Raw genomic sequence first — 26,387 nt, 5'->3', positions numbered from 1 at the left:
TAAGTGTCTTCTGTCTTCCACACGAGCAACATACGTGTGTGTGTGTGTGTGTGTGTGCACATACAAACATAATCTTAATTTTTTAAAAAAAGTACATCCTAACACGAAGGACTGAACTGTGCTTCCTTAGAGCCAGAATGAATATACCTTTGAATTTAACTGTATCTACACTCCTCTCTTCCCTGAACTTAAATAACTTACCTGGTTAAAAATAGAAAAGAAAAGAAAGGAAAAGAGAAGAAAAGGGGCCTTATAATTTCACTCACAAAAGGAGATGATTTAAGATAAGAAAAATAAACCAACTTTTGTAGTGTTTTGTTGTGGTTTGGTTTTTTGTTTGTTTTTACATTTTAAAGCTTTGTTGTAAATTACATTCTCAAAGCAACCTTACATAGGGAACTACAGTTATTCTTGTGTGTACATGTGTATGCATGTATAGCTCTTTGTAAAGAAACCTCTCTCTCTCTCTCTCTCTCTCTCTCTCTCTCTCTCTCTCTCTCTCTCTCTCTCTCCCTCATTTGCACTCATGTCTTAGTCCTGTATTGTCCCCATGTCTCTTTCTCTCCAAATACCAACACTGAGGTCTGAGGGATATACTATTGCTTCCCAATGCTCAATGAACACATGGGCTCTATTTCCCTCTGACTTGTTCCAAGTTCTTTTCAGCAGCATAGTCAAAACTCTAGCCTTACTTACGTGGAGCCTCCTAAGGGGCGGAGGCTACCACTGCTGGCAGTGCTGGGCTATGTCTCCCCATGGTAGCTGACATCACGTTTTTGAAGCTCTGTATTAGTGTGGTCCATGTGTGTGATGTGTGTGCACGTGGATGGTATGCATTTGTGTGTCTATAGATACACATATAGATACACATGCACATGTGTGCAGGTGTATGTGGGGACCAAAGAGTCACACGATGACTTTTCTTGATTGCTCTTCATCTTTCTTTTTGAGTGATAGGATCTCTCATGGAACCAAAGGTCACAACTGGGCTAGACAGCCTGGGCTATAAACTCTAGGGATGAAACTGTCTATGACCGACAGAGCATGGCATTATGCCTGGCCTTTTACAAATGGGCCGTGGCTCTGAGCTTACGTCCTCAGGCTTGTGAGCCAAACACTTTACAGACTGAGCCATCTCGCCAGCCCTAACATTATTTTTTGACTGAAAATGTCAGTGATGCCTTTGGTTTAGAGGCACTGTAGGAGAAATTGTCTTGACACAGGTAAAGTACTGTGTACAAATGTCATTTGTGAACTTCTAGTTTAGACTTAAACAGCTGATCAGACCATTGATGCCTTTCAGGGTTTAGAATGAATAATATAGTGAGACCAAAGCTCCCAATGCTCTCATCCATTTTCAATTTTAAAAAACAATAATAAAAACTACAGAGCCTGCCAGAATGCATTCGTGATGGACTTTCTGCTGCCTCCTTTATCAGAGCTGAAGATGGAACTTGATGTTTTGCTTATATGCCTTTTCCAATGTTAACTAAAAATAGTGTTATTGATTTTTCCCTTGATTAAAAAATAGATGTCCACTGTACACAGAACAAAAAAATACAGGACAAAAGATGAGAGGTCACCTGTAGTCAGTCTCACAATCTAGAAAGTCTTACTGCAAACATGACCTTTATTCACAAATACAATCTTTATCGTTTTGGCAGAGGATTGTTGACACAGGGTCTCACTCTAGCTCTAGCTGCTATATAGACCAGGCTGGCCTGGCACTCACTATGTAGACCAGGCTGGCCTCCAACTTATAGAGATCTAACTGCTTCTGCCTCCCAACATTATGCCACAACATTCTGCACATGAACACAAGTAATTCCTCTTTGGAATCTTCTTCTGGGGGGGAATCCAAAAATAAAGAATGTTTATATACTTCTATACCTAACAAATTCATATATATTTAGTATTCTTATAAGTGTGTAGGAATCCATGAAGCACACTATCCTAACTTGTTTAATTATTAAGCATTTGAACTTATGACACTCTAGGGAGAAAGGAACTTTAAAATGTAAGAATAGCAATTAGTTGATGATCAAATCAGAAAAGGTCAGAGGTGATCTTTATTTAAACGGTCTTAACTGTGTTTTTAAAAAAAGATTCAATGATTTTGCCTAAAATCAAAAGAAACAAAACTGTCTCTAATTGTCCTGGTACATGGATTGCTTCTCTTTGACTTTCTTACAGAAGCTAATGGGGTACATTTTTATGCGCTTCAAACTCGTGAGACGAGGCTTTTCACATTTGTAAATAGAATGTGGAAAACTGAACTGTGAGTCTCCCTAACTTCATTAGATGATAATGTCGGCCAACTTGTAACCTGTGCGATCTGCACTGCATGGCTGAGCTCTTCCTCTCACCGAGGGCTCTAAACGATTGCATTGAACACTGCCCTCTTTGCTAGTCCTTCCAATACAAAGTCAAACAATCCATCAACCCATTTTCCCAGGCGTCTAAATCTTTCTCCTAGACATTTCCATCACCATTTTCATTGCATATGACTTTGAACAAACACATCCATCGACATACCCAAACCCGAAGTGACAGGCAAAATTTCCATTTAGCCAGATTCTCTGTTCAGCACAATTTCAATTCCGAAGGCTTTCATAGGAAGTAATGCTTGGCTGGAATGAGTGATATTGACTTTAGATCTAGAACATTATCCCATTCAAGGGAACTAAACGTTAGCTACCTGTAGGGCTCATAGACTCAGAACAGTAACTAATGAGAACCTTTTCCTCATAAAGCTCAATCACCAAGCTGCTCCCCACAAAGCCACACTTTCTGTGCCACAAGACTTAGAATGATTCTCTTCAAGTGCCATGGAATAAACCCACATGAGAGCACAGAGAGGCTCAATGGGCTTATGGGCTTCCACAGAGAAGAGGAGAGAAAAAGTAGATGACTATGGGAGAAATTCATTCGCCGAGAGGGACAGGATGATCCTAGCTGGAAGATAGCATGGTGGATGCTTAGAGAGAAGGGCCAAGGATTGGCCACTGCCTATTCTCATGGAATGGTGTCAATGGCTAGGATAGTGACCTTTACTCATCTCATAGTATTTTTAGACTTGGTTAAAGATTAAAAAAGCAATATTTAGTGTTCCACCATAAAAGTGGCACAGGTCTACTTAACTCAAATATTTATGTGCTTATACCTGTTAGCGGTGTTCCAGCAATCCTTTAGGTTTCTCCTACAGATCTCGGGACAGGAACTGTCCTCTCCTACTGATCCTGTCATCCTGCCCTTGTCCCTTAGTCATCAGCATCTCTGGCCTTAGGACAATCCTGTTTCATGTCCACAGAAGATGAATAAATCACTTCTAGAAGAGAGTGCATTGAGTGACTGGGTAAGAGGCATGTGCATGTGAAAAAGCATGAAGATGGTTGTATCACGTGTGAGTATGAGAATGGTATAGATATAGACATGTTTATGGATACATGGAAATGTGCTCCTGTAAGTCAGTGTGAAAGTCGTGTGAGTATACAGGGAGTGTTCAGTCATGTGACTGAGAATAAGCATACAGAGAGGATTTTTAATCCAGCAACAGACCTCTGCTCTGGCAAGAGAACATACTCGAAGACCTTCTAGGTTTGTATCATCCTGCTAGAATGCAGACATGCTCTGGATTGAAGTGCGATCTGACTGAAATACAGATGCACCCTTAATCCCTAACAATGAAAGTAAGGTGAGTTTGCAGAAGAAAGTTAGAAAGTGACATCTAGTTGAGGAGCAGGCAAAGTGAGGAACCAGAGAAAGATTTGACAGAATGAGTGAGAGATAGGATATGGCCAAGTCTCACAAGAAGAACACAGGAAAGAGAGGAGAGAGAGGGGGGGGGCAGGCAAGCAGACAGACAGACAAAGTGGGGGGAGGGATGAAAGATAGCAGTTATACAGGGACAGTTTTACAGAAACAGGTTGCAGAGAGAACAAGGTAGACATAAGTGACGACAGAACAAGCCAGAGAATGAGGAGACAGAAGATTAGAACATTGAAACCAAACAGAGCAATTCAGTGAGAAGCTGGATTGAATCAGTCATTTCTGGAGATTAGATTGTACAGAGGCTAAAAGCTTCCAGACTCAGGCCTAGGGATAGTAAGAACATAGAAAGAAATGCTCTGAGCTCAGCCCAAGCCATATATTCATACAGCTTGGGTATGGCTCTCATATCATCCTTTCCTCTAAGGAAATAAAAGTGACATTTGTGTGTGTGTGTGTGTGTGTGTGTGTGTGTGTGTGTGTGTGTGTGTGTGTGTGATGCAGCATGTAAAGACTATATGAGTTGAAAGCACATTCATGAAGAAACATGTGTAAGGTAAAATAAATAAATAAATAGGTTGTATTGTATTAAGTTCTGGTCAAATTTCAATGTTTTTATTTATTCTAAATTATAATTTATTAAACCATTAAGTGATCCATTTACTATGTGTGGATAATAAACCACCCATAATGTTATTGTATACCCATAATTCTGTGTGGCCTGGCAGGAATGCAATTCTGACTTTCTGGCTTTGGGGCTGGACTCTTGTTTTCTCAGGTCAACCTAACCTCTCCATGCATTCTTTTCCCTATTTCTCACACAGCCACTGTCAAGACTTCAGGAGGGCAGATTTAAATATTCATAAGCACTTGTGTGCTTAGTTCAGGATGTTGTATATGGATTTAAATCTGCAATCGTGTGATATTACATCAAACTCAGTAATTAAATTTGGCCGCCTTGGTCACAAAGCAAAGCTGGTATGACTCCTTCACAACAGTGGCCCAGGCCTACCTATAGTTTTTAATTATTACTAACTGTGGGTTATTATGTCAGAAGTTGCTCATCCTCTATAATTAACTCTCAAGTCCCACCTTGCCACGTCCCTTGCCTGTGCTCCTACTGAGTTTATGGGGTTATGCTCACACCTTGATCAATACAATATTCACAGCATTCCTGGGGGAAGTAATTCTCCTGCTCCTACACAGAAGACACTAATGGGCTTGACGGCAAACATTAGAATAAGCACAGGTCCTGGTCTCCTGCCTCTGAGTATACCCAGCAGTCAACGTTTCCAAAGCCAGTTTGATAACCTATCACATAGGTCTCTGCTTTACCAGTTCCTAGTAGTCTATTTTCCTGTTTGGGTGGCATAATGTGTTGAGTTTAACGATACAGTTTTGGTACTTGTATGATCATCTAGAACTATAGCAGGACAGGAGAAATGCCCCAGTGATTAAAATGTTTGCTGTGTAAGCATGATAACCTGAGTTCAGACTCCCATAACCCATATAATGTCTGATGCAACATGGTAGGATGTCGGTAAACCCAGAAATCCTATAGGAGATTGAGAGGTGGAGACAAGAGAGGCCCTGGAAGCTCACAGTTCAGATAGCAAGAGATGCTGTCTAAAGCAAGGTGGAAAATGAGAAGAGACTCCCTAGGTTGTCCTCTAACCTATGCATGCATGTCATGACATATGTGTCTGGCCACACTCACAAACACATATATGTTCATATATTGTATACACACATACACACACACACAAGGTTAAATAATAAATAAAAGTAAAACCATAACAGCATAAGCTTTGTAGGTTAGTAACATAGTTATATCTAATTAACATAGTCACATATATTTATCTATTTTTAATATTGTTATTTGAAATATATAAAACAACTGCTAGATTTATTTTTAATATTAATATAATTCATTTCTGATGTAACAGATAGTAGCATGCATAGATAGATGATAGATAGATAGATAGATAGATAGATAGACAGACAGACAGACAGATAGATAGACAGACACACAAAATTAAAATTTTGAATAGGTCATTGGGGAGACGTGGGGTTGTCTTTACCTGTCTGAGATGCCACAGGAGTCTATCTGAAGGTCACTGAAGTTGCCAAGGGAGCCCTGCTGGACTGCAATCAGATCTACCATTTTGTCCTGGATGGAGATGAGTCTCATACATCCTTGAAATCCACCCAGAGGGCTCTTACACCTGGATCCAAAGCTTTTGTCTGGACAACCTGATAGGAGCAAACCAAAGGAAAGCCATAGGTCCTTGTACAAGCAAAAGTCAGCATTTGAGATCACAGCAGAATTTATAAAGGAAAATAAATAAATAAAGCACATTTGATTACCCTCGGCATTAGAGGAGAGAAATAAGCCCTCTGGATTCATTATTCGTTTCATCTAAATTCATGCGAAGTATTTTCTTTGTTTCCACAGGATGCAAAGGAAGTCTCTAGAGTTGTAATAATTGTGTGCACCATTTTAGCTTGATCTAAATTTAGAAGTGTAGTTATTGGCTTCAAAATCCTAAATGTGAGAACCAGCAGTGTCAAGCATTCTATAACGTAAGTGGGAAACTTGGTCTTTAGATTGAAAAAGTCAAAGCATAAACTAGGATAAGTACACACCGAAGACAGGAAAAGATAAATCGATAATAATGAAATGTCTTTGTACTTAAGGCTAACTATCTGAGAAAGGGGATTTATTGATCTGGAATAAAATTACTAACTCTTTATTTGATTAAGTGCTTTATTTCCTTATACACGTAAGAGCCACACATATATCTGACAAATACAAATGGCTAAATGTCAAAAAACATTTCACTGTTTGATTTTATTTATCCTGTGGCTCAGCCAACAATGTTCTCTTTATGCTGATTTTTTTCTAACATTTAAGATTTGTTCTTATTATTTAAATAACAAATATAATATTAACCATTACTGCCTGGACTTAATGATGTTCTAAATGTTTATTCAAGTGAAGTAAATAATTTTATGGAGTATGAGCACATATATTTCCCTTACATATTTTCCATCAATCTTTCTTTGCTGCTACGGCTGCCAGCCACCACTACAATTTCACAGAATTATAAAGGAAGCAGCAACTTCTTAATTCCTCTACACTACTTTTCCACCTGGAAATTTCCATTACAATTCAATTTTTTTCACCGAGGACACGTCTCTTTAATGCTATCTCTTCCTAGCAAAATACATTTACATGGCAAGTAGAGGCCAGTATTATTTAAAAACGATTAGCAGGCTATTTTGATTTTAGTGGAAATTTCAAGGTTTCAAATTTAATATATCAACAAAAGGCAATTACAGGTTTTTGAATAGTGATTTGAGGTAATAGTGATGTATATATTTGCAGTAATTAAAATTCTCCTGGACCATAGTACACTGCTGTATAACTATATCCTCCAACAGAAAAACATCCCTGCCCCGCCAGGTTGTAAGCAATAAGGAAATTACTGGGGAGAGATGGTTCTGGTGGAGCTGTCTGGTTGTGAAGATAATTCCTGAAACACAGCTACAGTAATCTATGATCCACACCGCAGTAAGCATTCTGTAATTCAGCTACCTGTGATCCACCTGTGTTTCTGTAAGGAGCCCCAGCAAAACCCATTCGTTCATGAGCTACACTTGGAAGGAATAAATTCTTTTGTTCTCTTGTAGGTGTCCTACTCAGAGCCAAGATTCAGAAAGGGCCACACAACATGCATGGTCTTAACAACCTCCTCGCAGATGACCTATTACCCAATTAAGAGTGTCAGAATAAAGAAGAAAGGGTGATAGTTCAAGAACACTTGATAGTTCTCATACACCAGGAATGCAAACGACTTGGCTACTGTCTTCTATTGCTGGTGTTGCCCAACACGTCTCAAACTATTTTAAAATGGGTTAAGTCATGCAGTATGCCTGTGGGAAACAAGATGGGGCAAACTGAATCACAAAGAAAGATAATAAAACCATAAACAAAACCAAAAGTCAGATCGTGGGTACTTCATGTTCCTGGATACAATACTCAATAATCAAGAAATTCCAATAACAAAGGCTTAGATCAGGTCTCTGAAGGCAACCAGGGGTTAATATAATGCAATACCAAGAAGAAGTTGAATACTGAATCTATTCAAGATGAAAATACTAAAGTAGGAAGACTCCTGGAGAATTTTCAATGCTGACTTGATGGATGGATCCATTACAAGAGGCAGTCATCACGTTAAATACCTCCAGAGATGACACATACATTACCACTGTATGCTGCTGTTTCAGAAGCCAGATGCCATTTCATGGTGGTGTGGCCAGGTCCTTAGATACCTGATGCTTGCTTTAAACAGGGAACTTGAATGTGAGTATTCTCGACCTCAGCTAGCATCTCCAGCTTGTGATGCATGCTGTGCTACCCATCAAAAAGATCGCATAAGAGAATTTACAGAAATTAGACACTCAACTATCCTCTATGCGGAGAACCAAGATTTTTAGTGTATGGCTTCTAAATGACCAAAGCTGAGGGGATCCCACAGTATGCTCTGATTTTTTTTTGAAATGCACTCATTTGAAAGAAGAAAGGTTAAGAGAAAAGAGCGTGAGGTGATGGATAAATAGTGGCTGTTTTGTCTGGCATATGGAGTTCTGGTCTTTGAGAAGTAGCCTTCCATCCTGACAGCCAATGGGACAGGCTCTCTGAAGACTGCAGAGTAGAGACAGAAGCCAGGCTGTTGGGGCAAAGGAACTTTTGACATTAGAGTGCACCAGCTACTTTAGCATGACTGGATTCAGTCACCATCTCTTTGAAGTTGGGAGTTGAATTTGGAGAAAAGCAAAGGAGAGAGTTCATGGGAAGTTTCTCAGAATGTGGGGAATTTTTTTTTTAATCTTGAATCCAAACTGGCAAAGAATTCACCACCTCAAAACTGTTCTATCTAGATAAAATTAAAGCTCCAGTAATTGAGGGTCCCCTGTTCATGTAAACAAAGAGTTTTCAGTGGTGACCAACAGTGACATGATGTTCAGGTGGGACACATAACTTTCGGAGAGAAGTTTCAAACATGGGCTTATCCCACTGCCAGTGACGGCCTAACAATCAATCCAGTGGTGTACCTTAGGGACCCCTACTTCATCCCTTCACCAAACATACCCTTGCCAATAATCCTGATGGTTCCCAGGAAAGATGTGATACCCACATGGAACCCACTGCCTCAAATGTTCTTGGGACACAGAATTCCCAGTCCCTAAAACCCAAGAAGACTGTTACGTGGACTGAACTTCTCAATCAGGGTCTAAAAGCATGAAGCTAAATCCTAAAAATGCTGGGGTAGTCAAGACCCTGCAGAGCATATACTAAAGGGACTGGTGTTGGGATTTTAACGAGGAAGCTCTACAGCATATATTTTAGGCATAGCATAGATGGTTTACACTTATAAAAGCAGGCAAATAAAAACATACTGTAAATCAGGTAGTGGTCATCTACCTAGACAGTCTTAGAGAGATAAGCATGCATGATAAAGATTTTAACACTAAAATACGCATGAAAAGATGTGGATTTCTTTACTGTCATTAGAGTGATTGGGAGAGGGCTCAGTGGGTAAGAGTATTTATACAACAATGAAGAAGTGAGTTTGAGTCCCCAGCAGCCAAATAGAAAGCTAGGCATGACCAAGATTACATGGCATCATCGGAGCCCAATTCTCCCACCAAAGCAAACGCGGAATATCCAAACACACCAGAAAAGCAAGATCTAGTTTCAAAATCATATTTGATCATGATGCTGGAGGACTTCAAGAAAAACGTGAAGAACTCCCTTAGAGAACAAGTAGAAGCCTACAGAGAGGAATTGCAAAAATCCCTAAAAGAATTCCAGGAAAACATAAACAAACAAGTAGAAGCCCATAGAGAGGAGTCACAAAAATCCCTGAAAGAATTCCAGGAAAACACAATCAAACAGTTGAAGGAATTAAAAATGGAAATAGAAGCAATCAAGAAAGAACACATGGAAACAACCCTGGATATAGAAAACCAAAAGAAGAGACAAGGAGCTGTAGATACGAGCTTCACCAACAGAATACAAGAGATGGAAGAGAGAATCTCAGGAGCAGAAGATTCCATAGAAATCATCGACTCAACTGTCAAAGATAATGTAAAGCGGAAAAAGCTACTGGCCCAAAACATACAGGAAATCCAGGACTCAATGAGAAGATCAAACCTAAGGATAATAGGTATAGAAGATAGTGAAGACTCCCAGCTCAAAGGACCAGTAAATATCTTCAACAAAATCATAGAAGAAAACTTCCCTAACCTAAAGAAAGAGATACCCATAAGCATACAAGAAGCCTACAGAACTCCAAATAGATTGGACCAGAAAAGAAACTCCTCCTGTCACATAATAGTCAAAACACCAAACGCACAAAATAAAGAAAGAATATTAAAAGCAGTAAGGGAAAAAGGTCAAGTAACATATAAAGGCAGACCTATCAGAATCACACCAGACTTTTAGCCAGAAACTATGAAAGCCAGAAGATCCTGGACAGATGTCATACAGACCTAAGAGAACACAAATGCCAGCCCAGGTTACTGTATCCTGCAAAACTCTCAATTAATATAGATGGAGAAACCAAGATATTCCATGACAAAACCAAATTTACACAATATCTTTCTACAAATCCAGCACTACAAAGGATAATAAATGGTAAAGCCCAAATATAAGGAGGCAAGCTATACCCTAGAAGAAGCAAGAAACTAATCTCTTGGCAACAAAACAAAGAGAAGAAAAGCACACAAACATAACCTCATATCCAAATATGAATATAATGGGAAGCAATAATCACTATTCCTTAATATCTCTCAACATCAATGGCCTCAACTCCCCAATAAAAGACATCGATTAACAAACTGGATACGCATCGAGGACCCTGCATTCTGCTGCCTACAGGAAACACACCTCAGAGACAAAGACAGACACTACCTCAGAGTGAAAGGCTGGGAAACAACTTTCCAAGCAAATGGTTGGAAGAAGCAAGCTGGAGTAGCCATTCTAGTATCAAATAAAATCAATTTTCAACTAAAATTCATCAAAAAAGATAAGGAAGGACACTTTATATTCATCAAAGGAAAAATCAACCAAGATGAACTCTAAATCCTAAATATATATGACCCAAATACAAGGGCACCTACATAAATAAAAGAAACCTTACTAAGTTCAAAACATACACTGCACCTCACACAATAATAGTAGGAGATTTCAACACCCCACTCTCATCAATGGACAGATCACGGAAACAGAAATTAAACAGAGACGTACACAGAGTAAGAGAAGTCATAAACCAAATGGACTTAACAGATATTTATAGAACATTCTATCCTAAAGCAAAAGGATATACATTCTTCTCAGCTCCTCATGGTACTTTCTCCAAAATTGGAAAAAAAAAAAAAAAAAAAAAGCTAGGCATGGCAGTCCACAGTCCACAGCCCTTTTGACCAAGCAATAGAAAGGTAGAGCTAGGAGGATCACTCGAGGTTACTGGATGACAACCTCTCTCCAGGTTAATGAGAGACCAGATGATAAGTTGGATGCCTGGCATCCTTCTTTGGATTCCACACATATGCCAATGGATACATGTCTCTGTATACACACACACACACAAACACCCACGCATACACACATATCCACATACATACACATTATACTCATTCACATACGCACACAATCACACACACACATACTCACTGTCATATACACACATGCACACACACATGCACATACACAAACTCACACAGATAAGCACACACTCACACTCACATACACACATGCACATGTCCATACACACACACTCACACACACATATACTCACTCAGATACACACAAGCACACACACTCACACACACATATACTCATACACACAAGCACACACACATAATCATAAACACAAACACATACGTGCACACACATACGTGTTTATGAGTATGTGTACCGCATTCAGACATGCATATGCACAACTACACGAAAAGTCACTGATAGGCCTTGAAATTTCTATACGTTCTGAAAGAGAAGATAAACTAGGCACGGAAGTGCACAGCGAAGATCTCGGCAACCTTGCAATGCTGTCATAAATTTTGGTGAATCCAAACCATTCTAGAAGAGTATAGAGTGCGACATGTGTATCATAATAAACAAAAATTACAGCACACATATATTTCACTCTAAAATATTATGGTGTGAATAAACACAATGGCGAGAGAAGATGCATAAAATAGCCAAGGATTACTAAATTTGAGCATAAAGGACATAAAATGCTGTAAGAAAGACAATTCCATTTTCAAGATTTATTAACAGTTTTACCCAAGCTTCTAGCTTTATTCTGTATCCTTTAACAATATGCTTTGTACTGGGTTTTTTTTTCATATCTCTTTCGCTGTTCTAAATATTTTCCTTTGGATGAAAAGCTCTGGGTTCAATTTTACTATATACCTTACTACTGATTAAAAGTCAATATATTCCTATAGGTTACCACAAAATCCATCATGTTTTGTAAGGCAGTCTAGTCCAGAAATGAACAAATCTCACTCTGAAAAGCATATATATCACTTAAAATTACAGCCTCTGGCTGCCTTTGCAGTGGTGGATTACACAGGTTTTGTTTCACGAAGACTTCATTTTTAATAATATGTACATGTGTGTTTCTGGGTGGGTGTGGACATGTGAGTGCAGGCACCCGCAGGAGTCAGAGGAGGATGCTGGATCCCAGGAAGCTGGAGTTGCAGGTGGGAGTGAGCCACCTTCCGGGTGCTGGGAACTGACTCAGGTCCTCTGTGAGGGCAGCAAACATTCTTAACCACTGAGCCACCTCACCAGCCCCTTGGTCCTGTTTACCTTGATTCACTTCGTTTTGTTTTGTTCTCTAATTTGTATTTGAGCAAATTGGTGAACTAGTGTGTGTCTTTATGACGATTCTTTGAAAATGATTTGTGTTTTACTGGTAATCCATCAAGATTGAAAATCATTCTCCATATCAAAGAAATGATTCTAGAATCAGTTGTTATTTTTAAGATCGATTTCGTTTTTAAGTGTGTGTGTGTGCATGTACGCATCAAAGGCTGAAGGCATTAGAACCCCAGGAACTGGAGCTACAGGCAGTTGTGAGCTGCCTGACGAGGGTTCTGAGAACCAAGCCCTGATACGATAGACAAGCGCTATGAACTCACCAGTGTATCTCCCTAGCATCAGAGGCCACTATTAAACTGTAGTCAAGCCATAGCCACACAGCGGTCATATAGGAACAAAGCGCTAGGACCTAGTTAAGTCTGTCTACTGAACTGCACTCCTTCTATCAGAGTCTATTGTGTTCATTTCAGTTGTGAAACCTCGTTCTCGTGCCACTAATCTGCTTCCCTAAGCTTTTATTCCAATCAACCATCCACAAGATGATTAAGCACTTCATCTGTTCCTGTTCCCTAAGGAAAAGGCTGATGCCGAAGGGCCGGTGTCCTGGTTTTATCAGATGTACCAGGATATTTGTTTTTCTTCAGCAAAGAGACCGAGTTGCTATGACTAATTATGTTAAATTATTTGTCCAGTGGCATAATACTGCTTCTGCACTGGGCAGAGAGGAAGCAGCCGAAGTGTTCTATGGGAGTTAGGAGTCAGATCAGGAAGAAGAAAAAAAAAAAAACCCACCACACCACAAAGAAATCAACCCATCAAATCAGAAGACGATGTGTAAGGGCCATTTAACACTAGGAGAATCTAACAAGGCTTGAAGATAAGAACTGAAGAAAGTGACCTACTTAAAATAAATCTCATTATAGAAACAGTAAGCATAAGGAAGCCTGCCTTGTAGGAATTCATTTTAGGTCACAATTTGTCATTTTGATCCACTCGACATTTTCATGTTTAAAGAGAGTTAAAAATTAGTCCCGAGGGTTAGCACTGCTTAAAGCATGAGCGATATCATCTCCAAGACACAGAAGCAGGAACGACCACAGCCTGTGATTCCCTTACTTACCTCCAAAATAAAAGATGCCTCCCGAATTAACCTGCTCGGGCCCCAACCAAGGAGCAGCAGGGCTGATGTGGCCATCCACAACCACGGTCAGGTGACTCCTCTTAGCAGACAAGGAGACAGAATGCCACTGACCATCATCTAAGCCAGCACCTGGGGAGAGGAGACAGAGGAATAGCTCTCAACAATAAACACAAAGCAGCCGCTTATGAACAGCATTAGACACTAGGCTGAATCCTATGTGGGCATCTGCTGCAGTGCCTTACCTGAGGGATACATAATAAGACACCCATCCATGCCTGCAACCCCATACATTCTGTGGCTTTCTCTGCATATACATACGTAACTATGATAAAGTACAACTTACACACTAGGCACAGTCAACCAGAAGTAACTCAGACAAGAATAGAAAAATAGACTGTAGGTATCGTTTAAGCTCTGTGAACAGCTTACTTCGGGTATTTTCCATTTAATATTTTCAGACCATACTTGGCCACGGTTGCTGGAGCTGTGGAAAGTAAAACCTCAGATAAGGGAATGCCATTTAAACTGCCCCTGTACCAAGTGGGAAGGATGGGCCTATAATCCTACCATTCGGGAGGGTGGGTAATACAGGAAGATTAGGAGTTGGAAGGCAGCCTAGGACAGTAGTAAGCTGAGGGAGAGAGGGGAAAATGTGTGTGTGTGTGTGTGTGTGTGTGTGTGTGTGTGTGTGAGAGAGAGAGAGAGAGAGAGAGAGAGAGAGAGAGAGAGAGATGAGATAGATCACCTTATTAGGATATTATCCAAATTTAAAATCTCTTCAAAGTAGAGCCCATGTACATATAGTTAAATGTACTAAATGGGTTGTTGGGATTTTGTTTGTTTGTTTGTTTGTTATAAGAGCACATGTTGTTGGGAGGAGAAACTGGTTGTTGAGATAAGGGAAGGAAGGAATGGGTGGTAGATTTGATCAAAATGCATTTTCTGCCTATATAAAATTATTGAACACTGAAGGTTAAAACAATACATCGTATACTAGATGTCTTTTGAAAGAGACCCACATACATTAAACATAAGGTTGTATGCATAGCTTCTACCTAAGATTGCCGGAGAAAACATTCATGACAAGAGGCTCCCAGGAATACTTTCCCTCTAGGATTACCCAACACTGATTGATTCAAATCCACAGGCATTTAAGGACTATGAGTGTCAAATAATTTAGATCTCTCTCTGTCTCTGTCTCTGTCTCTGTCTCTGTCTCTCTCTCTCACTCTCACTCTCTCTCTCACTCTATCTCACTCCACTCTTTGTGCATAATAGACACAATTCCAATTAGACTCACAATTTTATATAAATTTAATGTTGCTATAATAAAAGCAAGGAGTTTCCACTAAAACAGTCTCCAGTTCTTCCTAAGGCAACACTCATGCCATTGTTCCTCCTCTTAAAGGCAATTACAACTACAATGGCCATGTCCAAGGCCAAATGAGAATAGGGAAGCTGACTCTCTGTGGTGGATTTGCCAGCACTCTTACAGCCAGAGAGCATCTTCCAGTCAGTAAACAAAAGTTCTATCACCCTACAAAGCCCAAGGAGACATTTAAATTGCTTTATTATACTGAGTGTGGTTCCCTCACAGTTACAGTTTGAAAATGCACCAAAACTCTATCTTAAATTGGTCACATTGTTCTGTCATGGATATACTAAAAGGGACACAAATCTTACTCGGGGTTGAAAGCATAGTATTAAATCATCCAAGAAAGGAATATTTTTTAGGACCTAACTCAGACACAGACGTAAAGAAGGCAGGATAGATACTCACAGTTAGACCAATTTCTCAGAAGGCATCTACTTAAAAGACATAATAGTTATATAACCCATGACTGAGTAAGATTGAATTAAACTCATCAAATGTCCCCAACTCAGCAGAATTCCTCTAGGAGGCAGAATGCAAACAACCCCTTACATACTTAATCTACAAGAGCATGTGCTTCTAGGTGTCCTCTATGTCCCCATGTGTCCTCTAACCTGTCCCCAAAGCGTAGATGTGTCCTCCATGCATAACTCCAATGTTTTTCCTTAAGTTTTCTTTTCTTCTTAGCCAAATGTCTCTGATGCTGAAGTTTCCATTTTCCAATGTATTCTACAATGATTGTGAAGGAATGAGTAAGTGTGCCTGTGCCTGCGCCTACGTCTGTGTGAGAGCAATCAGATACATGCCAACGCCATGCTCATGGAGATCAGAAATCTCTAGCACCTGTCCTCCCCCTCTACCTGTCTGAAACTCTCTTGTTCTGCACTGTGGCATATGCTGGGCTAGCTGGCTTGCTAACTACCGGGATTTTTCCCATCTCGGCTTCCAGTATTGCCATAGGAACGTTAGACTTAGAGACATATGCTGCCAGGTCTGGCTTTACAAAGTAGACTCGGGGGTTCAGACTTGAGTTCTCACTCTTGTCCCCCAAGTGCTCGATCCACTGAATAATCTCCCCAGCCTTGACTTTGTTTTCTCCTTTGGCTACAGAGTTGATGTATAGCCTAAGCTGATTTCAAAATCGTAATCATGGATTTTGTCTCAGCCTCCCAAGTGCTGGAATCCAAGGTATGTGTCACCTTTTCTGGACTACAGTGATATTTTTATAACACATGATAAAACAAACTACTATATAATCAAATCACATGTAAATACAGGCGTACGGACTGAAGAGATGGCTGGTGGTTCGCGTATTGCCTGCTCTTCCTGAGGACCAGGGTTTGAATCCCAGCAGCTACATGTCATTTCATTATCATCTGTAACTCATGCCCCTGGAGATCTGATGCTCTCTTCTGACCTTCAGGTACAAATTGTACAATCATACATGTGGGCAAAACATCCTTACCCAGAAAATAAAACTGGAATTGAAATATTTAAAAAGAACATGTCTATTAAGTGTGTCTTTACACTTTAAAGGGATATCTTTGTGTTACAACTGTTTCTAAAAGCTCTATGTCTCTTTTCATACTCGCAGATGCATACAAGTTCTGCAGAGAGCCAGTGCTGGTCCAAAGAGCATGGTTTCTGTGACGATGCCCTGGGCATGTGCTAATTGGGCACAGTACAGAATTAAACCAAAGGCTTGGGGAGGCCTTTGGAATCCTACTTTCCACACCAAAGCCAAGTTAGATTATGAACAAAGGATTGGCAGGACTGCCCGCTCTGCAATTTGGCATGGTGAAACACATCCATTCGACAAGCCAGCAGGTCATGAACTGGGGCCATACTTTCAGAGAACCCTTTAGAAATCTGAAATGTTGTGTTAACAGATATCATTTACATGTGGAGACATATCGCCTGTCACTGAGATAGATTGCTCAAGTTAAAACATGATCCCTGACATATCCCAACTAGCCTTACCCAGGAAATCAGATCCTCTTTTCGCTTTTCTGTCTCTCGGATGGATAAGAAGGGTCCCCTTCCTTTAGAGGAGAAAGGGAAGCAATCGTGCAATTTGTACTTTTGCCTTTATTGGGTATATTACATAACTCAATTATTCTATCGTTACTTTATTAGTGGATTTTTACAACTGTGACAGAATAGTAAAGAAAGGAAAGGTTTAAAAGGCTAGAATAATGGCTTAGTGGTTGATACTGTTTGCTGCCCTTCTGGAGCACCGGAGTTCAATTCCCAGCACCTGAACTTAGCAATTCACAACCTACTGTATCTCCTTGTAACTCCAGAGGTCCTGATACCCTCCTCTGGCCTCTATGAATACCTACCTTCATCCTTCATACACACACACACACACACACACACACACACACACACACACACACACACACACACTCAGTGCGTAGCTTAGATTATTCCCATTCTAATAACTTGGGGGTGGAGGGGTGGGATGGGGAACAGAAAGAGATCAGACCCAAAATAGGGCAGGGCTATAACCCTCAGTGGCCCACACACAGTATCCTACTTCCTCCCATCATGCCTCCAGCTTCAAAGTTTCCACAATCTCAAAACATCACTCATAGCTGCCGAACAAGAGTCCTAAGCCCCAAGCCATGGAGGTGGGGTCATATCTCACATGCGACCCACAACAACCACCACTCATAATTCCTGTTCCATCCTGGGAATCAAGGTCAGAGCCCCAAGGAGGCAGACGACCCATCAACAAGCTATACCCCAGCCTCCATTCATTATAATCTGGAGAGTGATTGTACTGTTGGTATATTAATAGAGTAATGGTTCCGATAATGTTATCAAGAGATTTCTCATAAGTATTTGGTATGTGGTATTGTGTACTTTATACCACAGTGGCTATTACTCTCACGTTAAGTGTGTAGACGATGAATCCAGATCAGAGTAAACAATGGCCCCAGGTGCTACCAAGCCAGTAAGCGACAAAACCAAGCCGAAGCCCACACTTGACTCTAAAACCCACAGTTTACTCTGCCTGTAAGTCAGGCACCCTCACTATTGTTCTTTGAGTCAAACAACTTTGAGAAGGAGAAGAACCAGACTGACAATACAACATGTCACCATCAGGAAGCTAAGCTTTGAGAAGTTGACTGGCATACAGAAGCAGGAGAAGGACCTGACGCTGTCCTGTGGAACATAAGTAAATTCCCAGAATGCCAACATCAGCCAGTGTGCTACAGTTAGATCATGAGAAGAAACCAAGACAAGGTCTAGGCTGCCTTTGGTGGTACGTGCCTGTAATCACAGCATTTGGAAGGAAGAAACAAGGAAAGGATTATAAGTTCAAGCCCAACCCCGTCTATAGAGTACGTTTCAGGCCAGCTTGTAAGACCCTTTCTCAAAACATCGAAAAGACAAACAGACAAACAAAAACACCACTATTACAAAATCTTGGATGTTCACAGATCAAATTAAAGAAACCAGATTAATGGGTAAACCACGGGAATACCAAACCTCTCCCTCCTCTGAAGAATGTGAATGGCTACTGTTGCTGTATGGATGCTTAATGTCCCACTGCAGGTTCCTGGTCTGAAAGCTTGGTCTCCAGGTGATGCAACGTTGAAACTTTCAAGAGGTAGAGCCTAGCTAAAGAAAGCAGGTCACCAGGAGTGAGTTTTAAAGGCTACAGACCACCCCCTAGTTCTGGACTTTCTGCTTCCTGACCAAATGTGATGGGAGCAGGCTCCTCTACCACACCTTGCTATCATAATGAGGTAGACCAGTTCAATGCACATTTCCCAGCAAGATGGACTGAAACTCTCCAAAGCCATGAGCTAAAACACATCCTTCCCTGCTTAACATTGCTTCCACCAGGTAGGTCCCAGCAACGCACACTACGATGTCTACAGGAACGACTAATTTCCCTTTTGTCAATTCCTTCAGTTTTATTCCACCACCCCCACCCCCATTCTCTAGATTAAGATTAGAAAAATATCAGAGTTACCCTTATTTCCTAAGACCATTTGATCATCAGTCAGCATTTGGCTTCTAGACATCTTCAGACTTTTGCGTCAAGCTGTTCATGTGAGTCCCCAGGTATGTCCCTAGTCTTGCGACAAGCCACAGACTTGGTGTGCTCAAATTCCAAATGTTTGGGTGATTTAGGGAGGGGAAAACACTGTCAACTGCAAAAGCAAGAACTGAATAATAGACGGAGGTGTTTGCAATTGCAGATGACGGAGAGAACAGGACTGTTCTAGAACCTTCTCTTCCTCAACTAAACCCTTCAACCCTTGTCTTTGGCTCATACCACATCACCCCAGAAATTACAGCAGGAAGGAGTTTTTATCTGCTTTCTTCTGGGTGATCCCCAGGCCTATCGTAAATTGCCATAGAAACGGTCTGACAGCTTAGCTGCCCTTGGCCTCTGCTGAGACTGTAACAGGCATCTGGAAGAGAAGATGGATAAAGAAAAGAACTGAGCCTGTCACTTAGAGTAGATCCTTTGCAAAGGTGCAGAAGGCAATTACATGTATGCCATCCGTCAAGGAACCTCTGAAGAGTGGTCCCTACTCCCAAATACACCTCGGTGCTCTGAAATCGCCAGGAATCCTACACTTAACCATTGTCGCTAGCCAGAATTAAGAACCCAGATCGCTAGATAGCTCCTGTCAAGGTGAAAATATGGGGGTCGTTGGTGACGATCACGTCAGTGGAGGGCAGAAGTTTAAAGGTGACAGGTTTAGAGTAGGAAGGGAGGAAGAGGTTAACAAGGAAAAGGGATGAAACAGAACTGTAAAAATGCCTTTTTCTGGGCAAGACACCTGTACCACGGCCAGGAACACAAGGATTGCGGATGTCTATCAAAACAGCAGACGCACCTCAGATAACACAGGCAGGCTTACGACAGGCACATTCTGCTACAGGGCCAAAAAGCCTGCTCACGGGACTGGTTTTCCCCATTAGGCAAAACAGTAAAACCATTGTCGGAGCCTCCAACTTGACAACAAAGGGTTTCATGTTCAATAAGGAAATGGAACGTCTTTGTTTCATTAGTCCCTTGATGTCATCTGGATCAGCTTTGATTTGACATCTCTAACAATGACAAGGGCTGAAAATATCTTGTGTCACGAGGGATTTCAAAGCACTGCTAAAACGCTTCACGATTTAGGCTAATATACTATCATTAATATTTCAAGGATGGCTTAGGTTCACATAATATTTTCAAATTCCAAATGACAATTTGTCAACGGCACATCCCATTACAAACTTAGCCTGATAATTCAAATATTTGCATAAGTCAGTCCTTTCTCCATATAATTTGGGTTTTTTTAACTATAAAAGATAAAAAAAATATTTTGAAATTGTTAAACCCTTAAAATTAGCATTTTCTATGGGTAATCACTATGAATATTTAAGATATCCTTAGATAATGAAGAGATTTAGTATAATATAACACCCTAAGGTGCCCGAGTGAAAGATCATTTCCTATGAGAAGAGAAACTGACCAGGCGCTCAACTGCCATTTAAGTAATTTTAAATAAAAAAAATCGATTTGCTTTATTGAAGTTCACAAAAATTAATATATATAATAAACCCACTTGGGATTCACTTGATAATGTTTGACATCAAATCAATTGCTGAATTACACTGACTTTAAATAAAGCCATGTATGACTGTTGGATTGGCATTGTATGATATTCAATCTTCTCATTATAGAAGGATGGCTTAAACTTCCATAATTATGAAATATATAATTTTGAAAGAAACTGGGAAAAACGAGAGTGGAGAGAGTTACCAGGCCAGCATTTGCTATTTTCAGAGCAATATATTTTGCTACGCTGACACGCCTAGTCAGATTCCGTATTATAAGCTATGAAAATACTCATATAAAGTCACGTGATGACATAATGGATTACGCCGTGTCTGTACTCAAACACTCATTTAGAGATTTTTAAAATCACTCAGGGTATTCTTTACCGTGCTCTACCTAGTAATTTATTAACTATATATTCCTGTAAAGGCTGGGAGCGAGTTAGCTTCACGCAGCTCACTACAGTAACGCCGTACTGAAGCACTTTCTTCAGGATGTTGAAAATTAGGCTACGGCCATAACCACTTCAGAGGACGTCAAATTCATCACAATACACCACACACTAATGACAAGCTTACATTTTTAGACTCTGGTTTTTGGGAGTCTCTTAATTATTCCCACGACAATGATTAATTTATGTCTTTTTTTGGGCAGACTACAAACCCACCACACTGAACATTACATAGAAAGTCACAGCACAGTACCTCTAAAAAATTATAATTAATGCTGACTTTCTAGGACCCTGACTTAAACGTCAGTGATACAGGAACAAATGACAATAAAAACATACAAACGTTAGGTCCATGGGCTGGCTGGCTCACATCAACGTGACACAAGCCAGAGCTGTTTTGGAAGAGGGAAACTCAATTGAAAACTGCCCTTACCAGATTGGCCTGTGGATGAGTCTATGGTACATTTTCTTGATTGATGATTGATGTGGGAAGGCCCAGCCCACTGTGGGCGGTGCCCCCTCTTGGCTAGTGGCCCTGGGTGGTCGCAGAAAGCAGACTGAGCAAGGCATGGAGAGAAAGCCACTAAGCAGCACTCCTCCTGCCTCCAAGTTCTGACCCTGAGTTCCTCTGGTGACAGAGTGTGACACTGTGAGTGAAGTAAACCTTTTCCACTCTTAATTCCCTATAGTCATGGTGCTCTATCACAGCAAGAGAAACCTCGCTAAGTAGCACGGTAGCACTGGTTTGTATATTTGTTCTTCCTATCAGCTTCAAGCTCGATTTTAACTTTTCTCATTTTTTCCCTCCTCCAATCATATTCTATAAAAGTTGGTCATAGGTAATACAGAGGAGTAGCACAACAGCATCTATAAATTGTTGCTAAAGATCATTTATTAAATTAATGTAGCAATTTACCCCAATGTGACCTCTAGCTGCCAGGAGTGGATGCTGTACTAGATATGAAAAAAATATGATGGAGATTCCTTGTTGCAAGCTATATAATTTTAATGAAGAGACAAAAATATCCCTCACCCGCAGCTGTGACCTAGATTGAACATTAATTTTCAAGACACATATAAAGTCACCTGACTTATGTTACCTCTAATTGACAAACGGATACCATATTGTAAACAATACAGGATCGTCAATGCCCAAAAAGCAACTTTCAAACAAACTATTGCCTCTTTAAAAACATACCCAACCATTGCAAGATACATTTGCATATTAGTATAAAATGACATAGATAGATATAGGTGCCAGTGTGGCCTCTGTCGTGCTCCACACCAAGTCAGAAAATAGCTGTTTAGCAGTCTAATTTTTCACTGAAAGACATCCAGTTAACTTATTGGCCTGTTTTCGGGGCCATTCGCTGCTTCCCCCAAAGCACATTTTCTCCTGCTAGGCTGATGCGTCGTCTGAGTTGGCAGAAGGGTCATGGATGGAAATTTCCACTCTCTCGTCATTATCAACTATGCTAATAAGAACTTTGAATACTGGAATCACATTTGGAAGAAAATTGGAATCAAGTTTCTCTAAGGAAAGGTACTGATAATCTTATTAACTCAAGTATCCATTTATTAAACAAATATTAATTTTTTTTGCCTATGCATAAAATTTATGGAGAAGGGACGGAGAGATAATGAAATCTTTCAAATCCATATGCCTTGCCTGCAGGAAGACATTTATTACCTGCTGTGATGTCACTGGGTGACTTCCCTGGCTGGTGGAGATTCAGTTTAAGTCTCCCGTCGCTGAGCGAGAGGAGAAGGCTGCCTGACATCAGCCGGAGTTCACTGAAGAGTAGAAGTCCTGCCTTATTCCAGGTTCGGAATTGAAAACTGACTGAGATGGCTTCCTCTTTGGAAGATGCTGGGAGGACCAAGTAACTCCTGGTGCTCAGAAAAGTCAGAGGCATAGACTGTGGTTGTGAACAAGAAAATGAGGTGTTCCCCTGAGGATAAAGGACAAGACAAGGCACTCAGCTTGTTACCCCTCACACAGAATGGAGTGCAAATACTCACAAAGTCTAGTTAGCAATCTCATATCTTTCTAACCTGAAAACAATTGGCTGTTGCCAGGAAGGTCCTTGTGAACATTGGCTCTTACCATGAAGGCCCGAATTTTTACCGTTTATCTTAAAAGGACTTGCAGCGTGTTCCCAGACCTTCTCGTCGTTTTTCAACCTCAGTATGGACTTGCAAAGTCAATGAAATCAACTTTATTGAGAAGAATAAACATTGAACTTTCATCTCACCCAGCCATTACATTGTATGTGTGTGAACAGTTCAAAGCTTGAGAGCACAAATGCTAACTGCTGACATGTAAACTTATAGAGCGAAGGGGCTTTTAAGACTATTAAACCCTGTGGAGATGGAACCTATTATCAGCTTCAGTTTGACCTACCCCTCCTGCCTTACACACAGCACATCCTCTTGCCCAAGAGCAATTGGAAGGGGGGGGCAGTCTTGGCACAAGTGCTGTGGACAAACATTATTTAGGACAAACTACACATACCTGTCTAAATTTCCATTAAGAAAAGCAATAAAATTAAAATCTTACTGTGTGTTAGAAACACACAAGGCACATGAATTCACAGAGAATTCGAAATGAAACCTCTTCTATAATAAATATTCTTGTGATGCCTTTGGGATTTTCTGCACAACATGAGATTCAATTTGCATATTTTGAATTTTAAGCAATGAAAGAAATTAATGAAAATCTATTTAAATCTGCGGTTTTTTTTTATCAAAATAGTGAAGTTGGAAACCGTGTTTCCCAGAATTTCAATCTTTGCTTCTAGCTAAAAGTTTCTTCAAAAATATCATTGAATGATATTTGACAATAGAACAACAGACATTTTGCCCCAGAGGTGTTGGGAATCATATATAATAGAGGGTGGCCCAAACCTGCAATGACACGTACTGCCTGTATGGCAGCAGAAGGACCAAAATGCCATCTTCCAGGACCCATGCCAAAAAGCAGGCCTGGGACTTGGTAGATGTCCACTGGTCAAAAGCCTTGCTGTACAAACTTGAGGGATGCCATTTTGGATCTCAGAATCCCACCTAAATGCTAGATGGGTAAGGGGGCCACCAGAAATTCCCACCTCAGAAGGCTCAGAGACAGGGAGATCCCCAGAGCCAGCTGGCTAGCAGCACACAGGCAAGCTCTGAGTTTGATCGGCAGATACAGTCTCAATGAATAAGGTGGAATCGTGACTGGGGATGATTTCCAGTAGCAGTCTCCAGCCTCCACTTGCATACATCCACACATATGCACAACAAACAAACCACAAACCATGCATGCGCACACACCCCCAAACACACACATAGGGTTTGTCCCACTTCCTGTCCTCTCCCACTCCGTACCACCCATTTTTCATGACAGCTGAGCAGCAACAAGCCAAGCTTGTCGTCCATCCCCGATGTGTCTCATGGATTTATTAGGGACAGAAGGTACCAGGGGCAACGGCTCCTGTAGAACCCTCAGAAAGCTGACTACGTGAGTCACCGATACTCTGACAAGTCTACTTGGTGCATTCACGCTGCAGCGTCAGTGACTGACCTTCTCCTGCCAAATCTTCACTTCCTGGTTCCTCTGTTACGTCCTAATTGTAATACACTCTGCTATTGCTTCCCTGACTGAGCCATGACCAGCAGAACTAAATGCCGCCATATTTCCAGAGACTTGGGCTATAATGGAGCCCAGGCTACACTGCTAATTAGACAGCTTGGCAGCTCCAGTGTTGGACCAGCCTGTAAGTCCTTTATTTGTGATGAACGGCCATGATAAATGCAAATGTTTCTTGTGTCTTGTTAATACACCAGGAAGCTACCTAATTCTCGAGGCTCTGTGCTCGTCCAAGGAGCCAGTCGGGCAATAACTTCTTAAAGAAACAATAAATAAATAAATAAATAAATAAATAAATAAATAAATAAATAAATAATAGACAATCTAGTGAGAGTAATAATATCTCCACAAAACTGAAACAGCCATAACAAAATTAAAATCACATCACAATAAAATTTTAAAATGTTTCTCATACTATTTTTTTTAATTTGTGTAGGGCAGTTTTCTCCAAATTAAAACATTCCATCTAGGAGAGAGGGGCTGGCTCACGAGATTCAAGAAGTAAATGAAACACCACATGTCTTGGTAAGCAGATGCTTAGAAACTTCTGGAAGGCTCGCCCCTGGCATTATAGATGTCATGAACAACTGCCAGGGAGAAGTCTGATCATTCGACCTGAGGAGAGAGCTCTAGAGTTACAGCCTTGTGAGTCTTGTTGGGGTGTGTTGTCACCTGTGTTGGGGTGGCCTTTACTGTGATGCAGCTGCTTTTGGGTCACCCTCGCTTGTGTGAGTAATCTGGTACTACCCATACCCTATTCATGACCCCATTAGAAACTTACTGGTTAACCAAGTTAAACTTTGGTGCAAAAATTACTTTGGTCTGTCATTGAATTCCCTTTCTTCTGGGGTGAAGAGGTAGGGGAGCATGTGGGGTGTGTGTGTGTGTGTGTGTGTGTGTGTGTGTGTGTGTGTGTGTGTTTTGTTTCTCCCCAGGAAAACATTTACTTCATATAAATAAGTGGTCAGGTGGTGGTGGTACACAGCTTTAATGCCAGCACTTGGGAGGCAGAGGCAGGTGGATCTCTGTGATTTTGAGGACATCCTGTTCTACAGAGTGAGTTCCAGGAGAGCCAGGGCTACACAGAGAAACCCTGTCTCAAAACACAAATTAATTAATAGAAATAAGTATGTGAAAAATACTTGTGCTTTGTGGATTATAACTCCACCAAATAGAATTAAGCCCCTATATGCTTACTGCTAACCAAAGAGAAGTTTTAAATAAGAACCAAGTATAAAACACATTAAATGAGACTCTTGAGGGAGTAGTTTTATTTGGCAAAGACACATCTTACTCATTGCTTCATTTGGAGGTTCTTACCATGGTGATGATCTGAGGGCTGTGTTGCTTGGCCAACCCAATGACATCTACCCCATTATAGAAGAGGTTCTCTAAACATCCACGAAAATATTTGTATGGCAAGGACACTGATTTTGCAGGTGCTGAGATCCCTCCAAAGCTGATCTTAGAAAGAAAAATGGCATCAATAATATTGTTTAGTGATTTTATGATAACCTGTTTAAATAATTATGATTAGCAATTATAGCAAT

The 26,387-nt window shown here is 40.6% G+C and overlaps 1 protein-coding gene across 2 annotated transcripts in view; it reads right to left on the bottom strand.

Annotated features, from left to right (window-relative positions):
- The window catches only part of Cntnap4 (contactin associated protein family member 4), a 665,755-nt gene that overhangs the window by 90,257 nt on the left and 549,111 nt on the right, over positions 1–26,387 (bottom strand). The window contains exons 7-10 of one of the 2 annotated variants that reach the window (XM_032888110.1): positions 26,158–26,301; positions 22,897–23,158; positions 13,785–13,934; positions 5,850–6,021 (exon numbers count right to left, since the gene is read on the bottom strand). In XM_032888110.1, coding sequence (XP_032744001.1) covers positions 5,850–6,021; positions 13,785–13,934; positions 22,897–23,158; positions 26,158–26,301 — 728 coding nt within the window. The remainder of the gene's footprint in view (positions 1–5,849; positions 6,022–13,784; positions 13,935–22,896; positions 23,159–26,157; positions 26,302–26,387) is intronic. The other variant, XM_032888111.1, reaches the window with a different exon arrangement.

This window comes from Rattus rattus, chromosome 17, assembly GCF_011064425.1.
Source record: "Rattus rattus isolate New Zealand chromosome 17, Rrattus_CSIRO_v1, whole genome shotgun sequence".
NCBI classification, from domain to species: Eukaryota; Metazoa; Chordata; class Mammalia; order Rodentia; family Muridae; genus Rattus; species Rattus rattus.
Note: the sequence above shows the minus strand (reverse complement) of the source record. Positions and strands in the feature narration are given on the sequence as shown.